The sequence below is a fragment of the Dasypus novemcinctus genome, chromosome 29, assembly GCF_030445035.2.
Source record: "Dasypus novemcinctus isolate mDasNov1 chromosome 29, mDasNov1.1.hap2, whole genome shotgun sequence".
NCBI classification, from domain to species: Eukaryota; Metazoa; Chordata; class Mammalia; order Cingulata; family Dasypodidae; genus Dasypus; species Dasypus novemcinctus.
In genome coordinates, this window is record NC_080701.1 from 19473077 (window position 1) to 19490693 (window position 17617).

A 17617-nucleotide genomic window follows, 5' to 3' on the forward strand; every position below is an offset into this window, starting at 1 on the left:
CGTATAAGGTCATTTTCCAGTTGCATCATCAGTTGGTAGTTGATAGTGGTCCCTCGGTGCCAGGGAGGCTCATCCCCGGGTGTCATGTCCCACGCTGGGGGGAAGGCATTGCATTTACATGCTGAGTTTGGCTTCGAGACTGGCCACATTTGAGTAACATGAAGGCTGACAGGAGGAAATTCCCAGGCACAACGTTGCTCTAGGCCTTGTTCTTATTTTAGGCTTATCAGCTCACAAGCATAGTCATTAGCATCAGGGGCTCACTGTTGAATCCTCACTCCCTCCCGGTCCCCGCCGCTGTACCTGGGAGACTGTCGCTGCTCCCCTAGGGACCACGACAGAGCACCACTGGCCAGGAACCCAGTACACCCCTGCTGTGGTTTTTAATTGTTGCCACTATGAGTATATCCAAACATTACCATGCACCCTGGACATATGTTCTGTACAGCTCCCTGTCAGCCATATATCACCTGTCATTGGTATCCCATACCAGTATCCCTCCATTGCCATTGTTGAAACACTCTGTGATCCAGAACTCCCCAAAATTTGAAGCCCAATATAATGTCATGGTCCCTTACTAGGGAATGGCATATAGCAATGGGTTTAAAGGTTAGATAAAGAACTTGGATAAAGTTAGATAAAGAACTTAGATAAAGAACATTGACTTGAAAAAATTCTACATCCTATCTTTTTCTTTTTTTTTTTTTTTTCCCCCTAATTATTCAGCTTCTCTTCACAGGAGTCCTAGACCACAGCAATGCATATATATAATATACAGCACTCCCATACATCCACCACAAAACCTTTTTCCTTCCACAGCGATACTCTTACACCCTATTCACATCATATTTACTTAACATGATGTACAGAGTCTGAGACATTAGCTTTCTAACAAGGTGACATCTGTGCTTACATTATGGTGCATACTTTAGGATACACAGTTCTTTACATTCTTAGTTATCCTATGTTTTACATTATGGTTTACATTATCAGTCTGTCATCTCCTATATGTTATGGTGTAATAATACATGTTTTATATCCATCCTTGTGTACTCTCAAGAAACTCCTCTCTTACCCCCCATTTACCTTGGTTCCACACATTTAACGTCCATTTTCCCTTCCACCTTGGTGCCCACAGTGACAGCCAACCTCCGTTTCCTGAGGAGCCACTTCCAGAGATAGATGGAATAGTGTTCAGGGCCTAACTTGCTCAACTGCCCCAATGCCCTGGGAGCCACCCTTTCTCTCGAGGGATAATACAGTTCCCTCTATTTGGTGGCATTAGTCCTCCCCAGGATGTGGGTCCACCCCCACTCTCACTACTTGGGTTTCTACCCTTTTTGGTCACTTTAATTTCAATTCCTTAAAAACCATGACAGAGTCTTTATCTTGCTGATATTACCCTTCTACATTGTTACAACCCCTCATTTCAATCATTTTCTCTTGTCCCTGACATCTTCTCCTAGGCTTTATTTTTCAAGGCCCCAAATAGCATAAAACCAAAGAATTGGGAGGGGAGTTAGAAGTGGATTGGGCAGAGCCTTACTGCATGTCTTTGCTTTCATCATTTTGAATACTGAAAAGCACTGTTATTAGATCTGAACCAAATCCAAAGGGTGAAGTAAGTGATAAAATGGTCTCCCTTTGAAAATGCAATTTGTAGTTATGTCCCTCCTGGGTGAGTGAAAGTTTTATGTACCTTCTTTCTTTTTTATAACCTCAGAATTTTGGAGTATTCTTCAAAATAGCAAGAGCTAAGGTTTTATTTGCTCTATTTTAGATAATATTTGCCAACTATGTCCCTGAAATTTTGGAACTTTTTGCTAACCAGAGGAAATACACCAATTCCTATAAGGTAGTCAAAGGAAAGAAGTAAGTAACTTTTCAAGTACTTTTTTACAGTTTGAGATGTTGAATATTCTATTAGCCACAAATCTCATTCTAAATGCCTAATATTATTGCTATAGAACAAAAGATCAAAATATTGGCAACGTGCTTCAGTCAATATTTGGTACTTGATACAAACTACTGTATAGATTCTCCTAAGTGCAGTAAATCAACCAAAAGGACAGATAACATCACAATTCACTGTCAATAAATATTGACAGTGGCAATACTTCCATAATCCTTATCCCTAACATTCTCATATCTAGTGATAATTGTCTTATTCATTTAGATCATATAGTTAACTTGTGGCTAACTTTACATAATGGATAAAATAAAAACAATGGTTCAAATTTAAAATAATTAATTCAGTGCAGTTGTCTTAGTCAAAACTCCAATAAACCACCTAAGGCTCAGCTAAAGTAAAAGATTTGCTACAATGGAGAAAAAGTTTCTATTGTCTCTTCTACAGTGCTTCCTAGATCAATATTTTGTCCATGTCATGGCCATTTGTTTTCAGAAGGGAAATGAAGTTGGAGTTGTTTTAGCTCACTTCTCAATGTATTCATGTTACCTTAGTTTCCATAATGCTTTTTCACATATAAGAAGAAAAGAATGCACCAGAGATCTTAAATTTGATGTAATTCTTTTCTATTTCATCCTTCTCTGCTGCAGATGAAAGAGACACAATGGAGAAAAGCTCTCTCAGAATGGTCTCAGTACGGTTGGGTGAACTTTATTATAAAGTATGAAGAGGAGAGTTAAAAACAATAAATAAACCATATAAGCCAGGGGCTTATCCAACTCATCTCAAAGAAAGGCATATAGGAAACATATTGGCTGATTTAAGCCAGTAAGGCCTGGAAAATCTAAGGTTAACTTAGGAGAAAATTATGCTTTCAGTTTTCTTAAATAACTGAGGAAAAATAAGTTCCTTACATAAATTAATTCTAAGGAAACTGACAGTCACTTTTCACCATAAAAGCTATATGCATAGATTTCTGTACCTGTTCCAGGAGTCTCTCCAATGGACTCATTTTTGTGACTACCACTAATTTCAGATGTGGGAGAGAAATAAAAACAATCTAGAATGTAGTACCTTCTCAGCTATGGTATTTAACTGTAGGAAAATAATTTGACCATTTTGAACCTCAGTTTCCAAATTAAAAAAAAAAAAAGGAGTATTTCAGCCGACCAAGAATCAAGTGAAGAATCAAGTGAAATAATACATGTGCAAGTTCATTATAAGTTATAGGTAACTATGTAAAATCTAACAGGAATGATGACTATTGAGTATTTGGAAAGCTGTGTATAATTCAAATGTTTGGACACAAACCCTATTTGAGATGGGCTAGAGACTACAGGAAGATGTTTTCATTTTTAAATCTGGATAATTCAAACACCGAATTCATTTAAAACTAAATTCAAGCGAATTGCCCATCTCTATATCTTGACAGGAAGATACTTGTGTTCCTCCAATAATCCACCATACATGTTCTTGCTACTTAGATTCATCGTGGTCTGTGGAAACATCACTGTTGACACTGTGACTGCATTCCTAAGGAATTTTCTCCGCCTTCAGTCAGGGAAAATTAATACCGATATTGTTTTTCTGGGAGAGTAAGTATCTGCATGATTGATGGGTTCAAATTAATACTTGAAAAAATGTGAATATTTTTAGTGAAAATAAGTGCCCTTGTAACATCCATAGAAAAGTTAGGAAATAATAATAGGTGAAAAGAAAGAAAAGCTATCTCATAGCCAGAGGTAAGTTCTGCAAATATCTTGTCAAATATTTTGGGTAAATGTATTAATATTATCTGATTTCCTACCATTTAGCCTTTAGGTAATTCCACACTTTCATTATCATATGTGACCATAATTTTGTGCATAATTTTGCACAAAAATTGTCACTTCATAATTATTAGTCAAGCCATTAATTCTCACAATTGGAAATCTGAAGTTCATATAGATGTAGAAAGGATTGTTGTTGATGATGTTTTTTTCCATGTAGTTTACCTTTCCACTAGCAGTGTCTAAGTATTTTGTCAAACACTGGAAATCCATATTTACTAGAAAAAAAATTTTAAGCAGGCAAAATTGCTTCTTCTTGCTTTATTTTGCAAATTGCAATTTGTATTATAAGTTAGATTGAACAAGTGTTGTATGTTTTGACTGCTTTCCTTTTCAAAATTCTTTATATCTTTTATCCTTTTTTCTATTAAAATGGTTGCCTGTTGCATTCATTATTGACCTAAAAGCACCCTTAATATATTTTCATATTAGTACTTTTGTGTCATGTGCTCTTAATATTTTTCCCTCTTTGCCTTTTAATTTTGTTTGCATTTGAACCATATCATTTGCATGTACTTGAATCTGCTAAGAGGTTTGTGTTTTTGTTTTTTTTTCTTGCTTTTCTGATATTTCTCAGCCTCTCTGTTGTAGAATTAAATAAATATTCCTTTTTCACTTTTGCATTTTCATATCCTAATTTTTAATATTTAATCTCTGTGGAACTAATTTTGTGTAATATGTAGAGAACTACTACTAACACCATCCCCCCAAGTGATTAATCAGTTGTCTAAATATTATACATCAGATAAGCCAGCCTGATTTGAAACAGCATTTTGGTCTTATACAGGATTGTATATGGGATGGCCTCAATCTTTATGCATTTTACAGTTGGATACTGTATTTTTATTATTACATGTCCAATATACCATAAATTTGAACTTTCATTTATGGGATAACTGTATGTATTTTGAGACACTTTGTTTTTTACTTTATTATTTTGTTTTACAAGACGTAATGGCTATTGATGGACAGTCAGCAGTTCTGTTTTGGTATCATTGTCATCTCTGTATTTTCAATAGTTTTTGCATTAGTTGAATAATTTATAAAAATATTCCTAAAAGCTAATGTACTAAAAGTAGTGATAAGAACTAAAATCATTATATAATCGAGACAAAGAAGATTTTAGATGTATGGAAAGTGACATATTTTATTTGCTGCTGCATTTTAATGGATAATTTAGATTATTATATGCACTTGTCAAGGCAATGAATGATATTTTTTAAATAGTGCAAAAGTTTGAAAGTATTCCATCTAAAACTTTGTCATTTGCATCTATACAGTGATGACCCCAAAATGTGTATCTCCTACCAGAACTCCTTTGTAGGTCCATATCCACCCAATTAATTACCTACTGGATATTTCCACCCTGGTGTTTCAAAGGCCCCTCAAGCTCAACATTGTCAAAAGTGAACTCATGATCTTATGCCTGCCTTTCCATCTCACAAGGGGTAGTGATTCAAAGCTGTACATCTCTCAGAAAAACTTGATTTTAAGCTTTAATTCATTCTTATGGATGTGACTCCATTGTAAGTAGAACCTTTTGGTGAGGTTATTTCCATTAAGGTGTGTGTGGTCCAGCCCAACCAGGATGGGTCTTAATCCAATTACTGGAGTCCTTTATAAGTGGATTGAACTCAGACATGAGGGATAGAAAGCTAGGGAAGGCAAGATGCTGCATCACCAGAACCTGGAAAAGAAAGAAGAGACCAGGAGATGCTGCCATATGCCTTGCCATGTGACAGAGGAGCCAAGGATTAATGGCAGCCAGCTACAGACCACCACAGTCTTTGGGGGAAAACACATCACATTGCCTTGATGATGCCTTGATTTGGACTTTCTTTTAGCCTCAAAACTGTAAGTTACTAAATTCTCATTGTTTAAGCCAACCCATTTCTTTGTATTTACTTAAGAAGCCTAGGAAACTAAAACATAAGGCAGGCAAACAAATGAAAGTAAAAGAAGGAAAGAAAACTGCATTTTCTATCTCAGTAAATGGTATCTCATCAATGCAATACTTTAAAATAGAAATCTATCATAAACTTTGATGCCCCTGCCACTCCTGAATTCTTCAAACTCCATGTACACTATCACCAATGCAAACAATTTGCTTCCTAAAAAATTCCTAATTCTGTTCCTTACATTTAATCTATCACAACCTTACCCAAAGTTAACATCTTGTACCTCCTGAATTTCTGTGTAGCCACTTCACTGGTTCTTTTTGCCTAGAAGCTCTTCTCCAATCTTTCCATATAGCCCATTTATTCTCATCCTTAAGCACTCAGAAAGACCTTCTCTAACCAACCTATCTAAGCTGTTGTCCTCTACTTTGCTTCTATCTCATTACTCCATGAGCACAATTGATAATGTGCTAGTTAAGGGCCCAGCCTTAAGTGGTCGAACAGCTTTTGCTTTCATTCTCTTGGAGCCCTGAGTCCCACTATGTAAGAAATTTAACTACTCTGATGGAAAGAAAGAAAGAGCCATCCAGCTTCCAGCAGCTCCAGCAATCCCAATAGAGACAAAAGACAAGTAAGTGATGCCATCTTGATGTTCCATCACACTAGGGCTCTCAGCTAAATGAAATCACATAAGTCACAACAACAAAACTACATGGACCAGAAGAATCACCCATCAAGCACAGCCAAACCAAATTACCAGAAATTATAACTCAGTATTTTAAACCATAAAGTTTTGGGATATTTATTATGTAAAAATGGGTAACTGATACTGAATTTATCATGTTTCTTTTTTGGTTACTCATTTATTATTTGAGAAAAACAATATTTAAGACGTTATGCTATGAAATGTCATAAGTGTAAAATAAGTAATATTTACAAATGGAAAATATATAATTACTTCCATGCAACTGATACTAACCTGGCTAAATTAAGTAGAAAGAAATGTATAATGAGATATCACAGAGCTCTCAAAACCTCCAGAAATAACAGATAACTAGACTGGGAGATTATACAAGGAACTATGATAACGTTTTGTGCCTTAGGTAGTTTGTTTTATTGTTGCAGGTGAATGGGTACATAAGTGTAGACTTTATCATATTTATGCTGTACGCATATGTTTTATACTCATATATATGCTATTTTTCACAATTAAAATAAAAGATGAGACATTTCTAGAAATGATTAAAGACATCAGTTCTCAAATTGAAAAGATATAATGATGTTAACAAGGATAAATGAAAGTCATACATATATTTGATATGCAAAATTCAAAACATAGGGATAAAGTGAGGTATGCATATGACTGTTGTGATATCATGGAGGGAAAACCTAATCAGCAATGGGGAGCAACACAGATCAGGGTAGGCATCTGGGGAAAAGTATCACCCAAGAAAGTAATATATGAGCATAATTTACAAATCAATTAGCAAAATACTTATGAAATATCTATCACCCGTCTTCTTCAGTTCTGCTACTCAGAAATAACTACTATAAACTTTTAAATTTCATGTTTCTTCTGACTATAAATCCATGTTTTACTGCTATCTTATTTCTCAATTTAGACAGTATTTATTGGCCACCTAATATTGCATGTGAGAAGTGTTCAGCATCCCACACCACTCCAACCAATTCCGTTGTTCCAATATCTTAAAATCTGTAGCTAAAGCAACTGTGTTTCTGTATCATAGCTATGAAATGTTGTTCACTACAGATTTAAGTAGTACATTAAGTACATTTCAGTGTATGTCCTGAAAATTATTTTGTTTTACAAAACCTAATGATTGCCCCATTTTTGTAATATACCTATCATTATATATTTTTCCAATAGATGAATCAAATTCATAGCAATAAATGTTTTATAAATTCTCCAATGTATTAAAGAATAAAGTAGAAAAGAGTTATAGGGAAAATTTCCAAGTTGCCCACAAGTCGTCAGAATATTGGAAAAATATATTAGAACTTCTATTTATTTTTAAAACAGCAAGGCAATTATTAAGCACCATGGTTTAACAATTTTATCCCAACATATAACTCAGAATAAAAGATATCTTAAAATGAATGATTATAAAGTGTACATCAATGTAACTGCTACTCAAAAAAGAATTATACCATTGCCAACACATGGCATTCCCTTTCAAATTGCAAACCCATCTTTAATCCCTAGAGGTAATTATGATTCTGACTTTATATTTTATATTTTTAATTATTTTATAATCTATATCTAGTTAGAATATATTTTTTCTTGTTTAAAATTATATAAATGGAATATGAAAGTATTTCCTTCAGTATTATGTTTGTAAGATTTATCCTTGTAGTAACTGGATACAGCAGTGCTTATTCATTTTCATTGCTGTCTAATAGAATAGGCCAATATAAAGTTACACAACAATTTATTTTTATCCATTTTACTATTGGTGAACATTTTCCCTCACTATTTAGCTATTATGAAGAATGCAGCTATACAAATGCCTGGCACCCAGGAATAGAATTGCAGCATCATGAAGCATAAATATCTCCCTGTAATAGAACTGCCAGTTGTCTGAAATGGTTTTACCAATTCACACTATCACCAGCAACCATGGCAGGTCCTGTTGCTCTGTATCCTTACTAATTCTTAGAAATTTAACTCTACATCCTATTAACATCCTATATAAGACTGGAAATAATAGTCTTTTTAATTTTCACTATTCTAGTGGGTGGTGTTTTATGACAGTGGCATCTCCCTGTGGTTTTAATGTGCATTTTTCTGATCACTAATAAAGTTAGTATCTTTTAGTTTATAAGTCACTTGGATTTCCTTTTTATGAAATAACTATTAAGTTAGCTTGTCCATTTTTATCCTGAGTTGTTATACTTTTCCTTATTTATGTACAGGAATATATGATATAAGGATTCCATTTCTATATGGAATTCTATATGTACAAAATAGACCAAATCAAATCATATTAGTGTTTATTTTATTCACCTTTTTATTTAGCTCTTTTTATATATATTTCTCTTGTATTTCCACCTTCCTACCTGCTGCATCCATTTTCTTTCTGCCAAAAAGTAAAACCTTTAAATTTTCTTTGAAGACAGATCTGTCAGTGATAAACTCCCTGTTTTTTTATGTAAAGATGTCTTTATTTATTTTATCTTTTTTTCTCAAAAGATATTTTTATTTGAATAGAGTTCTAGTCTGGCAATTTTTAAAAGAACAACAAAGGTATCATTCCACTAACTTCTTGCTGAGAAGAAGTCTGTTAAACTTTTCTTAAAAGAACTCTCTTATTAAAAGATCATGTTTTATTTAATATGAAGATACATTATAGTTTCACTATAATGAGTCTAGGTTTGAGTTTCTGTTAATTTATCATAGATAGGATTCATAGAGATTTCTGAATCACTGGATTGGTTCTTTAACAATTTTTGGAAGATTCCCAATAATTTTTTCAAATTTGACCATGTCACTATTTTCTCTCTTCTTCTATTTTGTAACTTCAGTTATAATCATGCTAGGATTTCTACTATACCAATTATATTTCTTAAAATCTCTTTTATATTTTGTTCTTTTTAGATATCTGTGTTCATTCTGGGTAATTTATTCTGACTATATTTCGAGTCCCTAATTCTCTTATTATCTGTGTTAATCTGCTTTTATAAACCCATCCATTGAGTTTTTAATTTCAGTTATTGTATTATTTAGTTATAGAATTTGGTTATTTAACAAATCTGCTCCATCTGTTTTTTATAGCTTTTTTAATTTATAGGCTTGCCTTTCATTTACCTCAACAAAATAAGCAAAATTGTATTGTTCTCTGTGTTTTACAATGTAATGTCTCAAGTATTTGATTTTATTATTTGCTTTAGTTTTCCTTGGATGCTCAAGTAAATACCACTCAATGGGTCAATTTAAACAAAGGAATTTATTATCTCATGTTTTTGAGGCTAAAAGAAAGTCCAGATCAAGGCATCATCAAGACAATATATTCTTCCCGAAGACTGGCATTCTGGGATTGGCTGCCAGCAATCCTTGGTCCTTGGCTCCTCTGTCACATAGTAATGCACAGGGCAGCTGGTCTTGGCCTCTCTGTTCTCTCCCAAGTTCCCTTGAATTTCAGCTTCTGCCTGTTTTGTGTGACTTTCTCTATTTCTGAGTTTCTTTTTGTTTATAAAGGACTCCAATAATTAGGCCACATTTAACAGAGTAACCTTATCAAAAGTCCTATGTTGTGAGGAGTTATCAATCACTTTACCTTGTGGGTGGGGAGCTGGACATTTTTGTTCTCTCTTGCCTTGTGAGACCATCAAAAATTTGTCTTCTTGAATTATTAAATATTTTCAGGGGAAGAAAAAAACTGGATTTCATCTCTGAGTTCTTGATGTCTCCTAGATTTGGGCCTGGTAATTCTTCATTGTCTTTTTATATCCTTGATGCTTTATTTGAAGGTTTTATATTTTATACAGCTTTTTTAGACATTCAGAATGTTGACTAAAGTTACCACTCTTGAAAGCAGACATTCTCAGCTCTACCAATATTTAATAAATGGATTTATGTTAATGCCCTTGTTTGGTTCACATAAGTCAATAATCACAGGGTACACACTGAATGCAAAATATTTTAAGAGAATAAAGTACTTCTAGTCAGAAGGTGTGACAATTTCAGAGTATTTCAAAATACTGAAAATTGCATATGCCCAGTAAGTGGATTTATAATTGATTTTACTTGGTTTTAATAAACCCAACCATCACACATTGGAGAAGTGACTTAAAAAGATTTCTACAAATAAATCTAAAACTAAAAATGATATTAATGTCAATAAAAGCACAAAATAGGGAAGTAATAGATTTGATATTTCTTCTTGTCCTAGTATAAACTCTCTTTACATAATATATAACAATAATATAAGCAAAGAAATAAACATATTAACAAAACAAGTAACACCTTAAAAACAAAAAAGAAACCCATGATATTGAAGCGCATTTTGAAAATGGGTTTTTGGAAATAGTTCCACAATTATTTAATTTAGATTAAATAAGAAAAATCATAACATCTACTTTTAAAATAATAAGAATTTTCCTACTGGTTTTTCAAAAACAAAAAAAATAAAAAACCTTTCATAGAGAAAGTTCCTGGAAGATGACATTAGATTAGGCAGTCAGGGCTAAACTCTTACAAAATCAAAAGAGAAAAGGCCAAAAACTGTATGAGGGACAGAAAGATAAAGAACCTGAAACAACAAATATGAGTTACTAAACCCCCATGGCACCCCCATGACAGTAAGCCAGGATAAAATTCCTCGCTAACAGCAGTGATGGAAAGAGAAACAGACATCTTCCTCCCAGTCAGATGTTACAAAGTAAGAGTAAGGGAGAGTTAGGGGTCTTCTCTTCATGAATTTGGCCATCAGAGCCCATGTTAAATCTCTGCTCTGGCCAGACAGAAGCACAGGAAAGTCAAGATTGAAAGAAACACCTCCACGGAAGAGTGCCCCAGTGAGTGCCATCTGCCGGCTAGTCTGGAAATTGCATGAAGAAAAACTATTTTTAGGGCTTTCTTAACCCAAACACTGGGAGAAAATCTGTGCCCCATTAGCAAGTCACTGGTCCAATTTTGATAATTTAAGCTGGGCATTTTTAAAGTCTTAGAATAAGTTTAACCAAATATCAAAGAAGAGCTGTGAATAAAACAAATAGGCAAGAGAGATAATTTGGTTATCAAACTAAAATCACCAACATATTCAAATGGCTAGACATCAGAAAAAAAAATTAAAAGGCCATGCTAGGAAACAGGAAGAGATGGCCCAGCCAAAGGAGCAAACCAAATATCCTGAAAAGGTATAGGATTTAAGATAATTAATCAATGATGATCACACAAGTCTTCTAAATCAATTCAAAGAGTTAAAAGAAAATATGACCAGAGAGATAAAGCATATGAAGAAGACACTGATTGAGCATAAAGAATAATTTTGAAAGCCTGCAAATAAAAGCAACAGAAGCTTATGGGAATGAAAAACACAATGGATGATATCAAAATTGGCACATAAGAGCAGATATTAATCTCTTGAAGACAGAATTAGTGATTTCAAAAACAGAACATCTGAATTGGAAAAGAGGAGAAAAGAAAAAGAAGGGAATGAAAAATATAGAACAGAGTCTCAGGGAATTGAATGATGATGTGAAATGCACTAACATACAAATTATTGGTTTCCCAAAAGTAAAAGAGAATGGAAAAGGGGCAGAAAGAATATTTGAGAAAATATTGACTAAAAACTTCCCAACCTTATGAAACACATAAATATCAATATCCAAGAAGAACAATACATCGCAAACAATAAATCCAAATAGACATACCCTGAGACACCTACTATACAGAATGACAAACATCAGAGATAAAGAAAGGATTCTGAAAGCAGCAAGAGAAAAGTAAAGCATCACATACAAGAGATTGCCAATAAAATTAAGTGCTGATCTCTTATCAGAAACCATGGAGGCAAGAAGAAAGTGGTATGATGTATTTAAGGTATTGAAAAAGAAAAACAGTCAGCCGAGAATTCTGTGTCTGACAAAACTGTCCTTCAAAAATTAGGATGAGATCAAAGTTTTCACAGACAAACAAAACTGATAGAATATGTTACCAAAAGACCAGAATTATAAGAGATACTAAAAGAAATGCTGCACTCTGAAACAAAAAAAACAAGTAAAAGAGATTTGGAGAAGAGTGTAAAAATGAGGATTATTAGGGAGGGTAAATTAAAGGGCAAAAAGACTGACAATAGTATGATATGACAATAGAAAGCCAAAGAGCAAAATGGATAAAGTAAGTAATGCTTTCATAATAATAGCATTAAATGCTAATGGCTTGAACACCCCAATCAAAAGACATAGACTGAGAGAACAGATTAAAAAAATATGAGCCATCTATGAGTTGTCTTCAAGAGACTCACTTCAGGCATGAGGACACAACCAGGTTAAAAGTGAAAAATTGGAAAAAGATATTCCATGCAAAGTAACCAAAAAATAGCTAGAGTAGTGATACTAATATTGAACAAAATACATTTTGAGCGCAAAACTGTTATAAGGGATGAAGGCCATTATATATTAATCAAAGGAGCAATTCACCATGAAGAAATAAGTATACTAAATATTTATGCACCTAACCAGAGCACCTTAAGATACATGAGGCACACACTGGCAAAACTGAAGGGAGAAATAGATCTCTACAATAATAGTTGGAGATGTCAATACACCACTTTCAGTATTGGATAGAACATCTGGACAGAGGATAAAGAAAGAAACAGAGAGCTTGAATAATATAAATAAACTAGGCCTAACAGACATTATAGAGCATTATACCCCCAAACAGCAGGATATACATTCTTTTCAAGTGCTCTTGGATCTTTCTATAAGATAGACCATATGTTGGGTCAGAAGACAGGTCTCAATAAATTTAAAAAGATTGAAATTATACAAAATATTTTCTGTGATCATAATGCAATGAAGGTGGAAATCAATAATGGATGGAAAAAGGGAAAATTCATAAATATACAGAGATTAAACAACACACTCTTTAATCAGAGGGTCAAAGAAGAGAGTGCAAGAGAATTCAGCAAACATCTTGAGATGAATGAAAATGAGAACCCAACATATCAAAGCCTATGGGACCCTGCAAAAAGGAAAATTTAGAGCTCTCAATGCCTACATTAAAAAAGAACAAAGAGCTAAAATTGAAGCTCTAAATGCTCACCTGAAGGTACTAGAAAAAGAATAACTAACTAATCCTAAATGCAGTTGAAGAAAGAAATAGTAAAGATCAGAGCAGAAATAAATGAAATTGAGAACAACAAAAAACGATAGAATTAAAAAAACCAAAAACTGATTCTTTGAGAATATCAACAAAATCAGCAAACACTTAGCTAGACTTACAAAGAAAAATAGAAAACACAAATAAATAAAATCAGAAATGAGAGGGAGGACATTATCACTGACTACACAGAAAGAAGAAAGATCATAAGAAGATACTATAAATAACTTTATTCCAAAAAACCTAGACAATGTAGAAACACATGAACCACCTACACTGACCCTTGAAAAAATAGAAGAGCTCAACAAACTAATCACAAATAAAGACATTGAAATAGTCATCAAAAACGTCCCAAAGATAAAAGCTTAGACCCAAATGGCTTCACAGGTGAATTCTACCAATCATTAAAAGAAAATCTAATTGTAATCTTGCTCAAGTGCTTCCAAAATATGGAACAGGAAAGAATGCTACCAAACTCATTCTATGAAACCAACATCACCCTAATACCAAAACCAGATAAAGATATTATGAAAAAAGAAAATTAAAGATCAATATCCCTAATGAATATAAATGGATAAGTCCTCAACAAAATACTTGCAAACTGATACCAAAAACACATTAAAAGAATTATATACCATGATGAAGTGGGTTTTATCCCAGGTATGCAAGGGTGGTTCAAAACAAGAAATTAAATAGTACAATAAACCACAAGATATATTGAAGAAGAAAAATCGCATGAACCTCTCGGTTAATGCAGAAAAGGCATTTGACAAACTACAGCACCCTTTCTTGATAAAAGCACTCCAAAAGACAGGAATAGAAAGAAGCTTTCTCAATATGGTAAGATGCATATCAGAAAAACCTACAGCTAGCATTGTGCTCAATGGTGAAAGCCTGAAAGCTTTCCCACTGAGATCAGGAACAAGACAAGGATACATATTGTCACCACGGTTATTCAATATTGTGCTAGAAGTTCTAGCTAGAGCAATTAGGCTACAGAAAGAAATAAAAGGCATCCAAAGAGGAAAGGAAAAAGTAATACTTGCACTGTTCACTGATAATATGACCCTATATCTAGAAATCCTGAAAAATCCACAACAAAGCTACTAGAACTAATAGATGAGTTCAGCAAAGTGGCAGGATACAGATTAATATGCAAAAATCAATAGTATTTCTATACCCCACTGATGTACAGTCTGAGGAGGAAATCAGAAAAAAATCCATTTGTTATAGGGATTAAAGAATCAAATATTTAGGAATAAACTTAACCAAGGGTATAAAGGACCTATATTCAGAAAAGTACAAAGAATTGCTAAAAGAAAGCAAAGAAAACCTAAGTAAATGAAAGGGCATTCCGTATTCATGGATTGGAAGACTAAATATCAATAAGGTGTCAATTCTACCCAAACTACTTTACAGATTCAATGCAATCCCAATAAAAACCCCAACAAGTCAATTATCAAATTCATTTGGAAGGGTCATGGGCTCCAAATAGACAAAAAATGTCTTTAAAAAGTAGAACGAAGTTGGAGCACTCTCACTTCCTGACTTTAACACATATTAATTAACTCAGTGCTTAAAAAAAAAAAAAACACAACAACACAGCATGGTCCTAGCACAAAGACAGACAGATTGACCAATGGAACCAAATCAAGAACTCAGAAATATGTCTTCACATTTCTAGTCAAGTGATTTTTGACAAGGCAGTCAAGTCCTCCCAACTGGGCCTGAACAGTCTATTCAATGAATGGTGCTGGGAGAACTGGATAGCCATATTCAAAAGAAAGAAAGAGAGCCATTATCACACATTATACAGATATTAACTCAAAATGGATCAAGGGCCTAAATATACAAACAACAACCATAAAACCCCTAGAAGAAAATGTAGGAAAACATCAAGATTTTGTAGTAGATGGTAGTTTCTTAAACCTTACAAGCAAAGCATGAGCAACAACAACAACAAAAAAATAGATAAATGGGACCTCCTCAAAATTAAATACTTTGGACTTTGTCAAAAGAGTCAAAAAGCAGTCGACCTAATGAAAGAAAATATTTGGAACTCACATGTCCGATAAGGGCTTAATATCCATGGTATTAAATAGATAATACAACTCAGCGATAAAAAGACAAACTACCTGATTAAAAAATAGGCAAAAGATTTGAAAAGACAACTGTCCAAAAGAGAAATACAAATGGCAAAGAAATGCATTTTTAAAATGTTCAACATCACTCATGATTAGGGAAATGCAAATCAAAAGTACAATGAGATATCATTTCACACCTATTAGATTGGCCACTATTAAAAAGTCAGAAAACTGTGATGAGGAGGATCTCAAGAAATAGAAAGCTTATTCACTGCTGGTGGGAATGTACAATGGTACACCCACTATGCGGGACTGTTTGGCAGTTCCTAAGGAATTTGAATATAGACTTGCCATGATCCAGCAATACCATTCCTATGTATATACCTAGGAGAACTGAGAGCAGAGACTCAAAAAGACATCTGCACACTGATGTTAATAGTCATGTTATTCATGATTGCCAAGAGTTGCAAATAACCCAGATGTCCATCAACTGATGCATAGATAAACAAATCATGGTATATACACACAATGGAATACTATGCACTGGTAAGAAAAAATGAAATTGTCAAGCATGTAACATGGATGAACCTGAAGGACATTATGTTGAGTGAAGCAAGCCAGATACAAAAAGGACAAATACTGTATGACTGTGCTTATTATGAACTAAATATATTGTGTAAACTCATTGTATTAGCCAGAAGGGTGCTAATGCAAAATACCAGAAATCAGTTTGTTTTTATAAAGGGTATTTGTTTGAGGTAGGAGCTTACAGATACCAGGCCATAAAGCAAAATTTACTTCCCTTACCAAAGTTTATTGCCACGTGTTGGAGCAAGATGGCTGCCGACGTCTGGTTTCCTGGGTTCCTCTTCCTGGGGCTTCAGCATCAAACTCCAACATCAAAACTCCAACATCAAAAACCCCTAACTCAACCACCACACCATGGAGCCTAGAGTGATTACAACTGAAAATGGGAGGATTGCATCCAGCATCCAGGTGGAATCTGAGCCTCCTCTTGACATAAAGGTGCAATGGACACAACCAATCCAGTGTCCACATAGAAGAGGTGGCATTGGATTGGGAAAAGTGGACATAATGGACAAAGGGTATGGGGAAAGGCAGGAAGAGATGAGAGGTGGAGGCGTCTTCGGGACATGGAGCTGCCCTGGATGGTGCTTCAGAGGTAATCACCGGACATTGTAAATCCTCACAGGGCCTACATGATGGAATAGAGGAGAGTATGGGCCATGATGTGAACCAATGTATATGAGGTGCAGAGGTGCCCAAAGATGTACTTACCAAATCCAATGGATGTGTCATGATGATGGGAACGAGTGTTGTTGGGGGGGGGAGAGGGGGGGTGGGGGGGTGGGGTTGAATGGGACCTCACATATATATTTTTAATATAATATTATTACAAAGTCAATAAAAAATAAAAAAATTAAAAAAAAAAAAACCCTAACTCTGTCCTTTGCCATGCCTTTTATTTGTGAGTCCCCACCCTTTGGTGGGTGGGACTCAATACTCTACTGGCACAAAAGATTTACATAATTACATAATCATGTAAAGCTGTGAATCCAATAGAATCCAATATTTCCAGAGGAAAAGATCAGTTTACAAACATAATCCAATATTTCTTTTTGGAATTCATCAATAATATCAAACTGTTACACTCATGGAGTTAATAATTAGAATTTAGGTCACCAGAAAATAGAATGAGGGTAGAAAATGGAAAGCTGAGGGTTAATCTGTGCAGAATTTATTAAAAAAAAAAACAAACTGTAAATCTTTGGAAATGAATAGAAATGGTTAAAGCACATCATCGTGTTTGTAACTAGCAGAGCTATTATATGGATATGACAGTTGTTGAAAGGATAAGTCTGAGGTCATGTATATTACTAGTAGGAAAGCTAAAAAATGGAACATGGAACTGTATAACAGTGAAACCTCATGTAAAATATGAATATGGGTGATATTGCATATGTGACAGTTTTTACAAAATATAAATACAAATAAACTAGAGAGAAACAGATAGCAGCTATGTATGGCAGGAG

At 34.2% G+C, this 17617-nt stretch overlaps 1 protein-coding gene across 1 annotated transcript in view; it reads left to right on the forward strand.

Annotated features, from left to right (window-relative positions):
- The window catches only part of KCNU1 (potassium calcium-activated channel subfamily U member 1), a 163617-nt gene that overhangs the window by 25677 nt on the left and 120323 nt on the right, over positions 1–17617 (forward strand). The window contains 2 exon segments of the mRNA XM_058289816.1: positions 1781–1872; positions 3394–3504. Of these exon segments, the coding sequence (XP_058145799.1) occupies positions 1781–1872; positions 3394–3504 (203 nt within the window).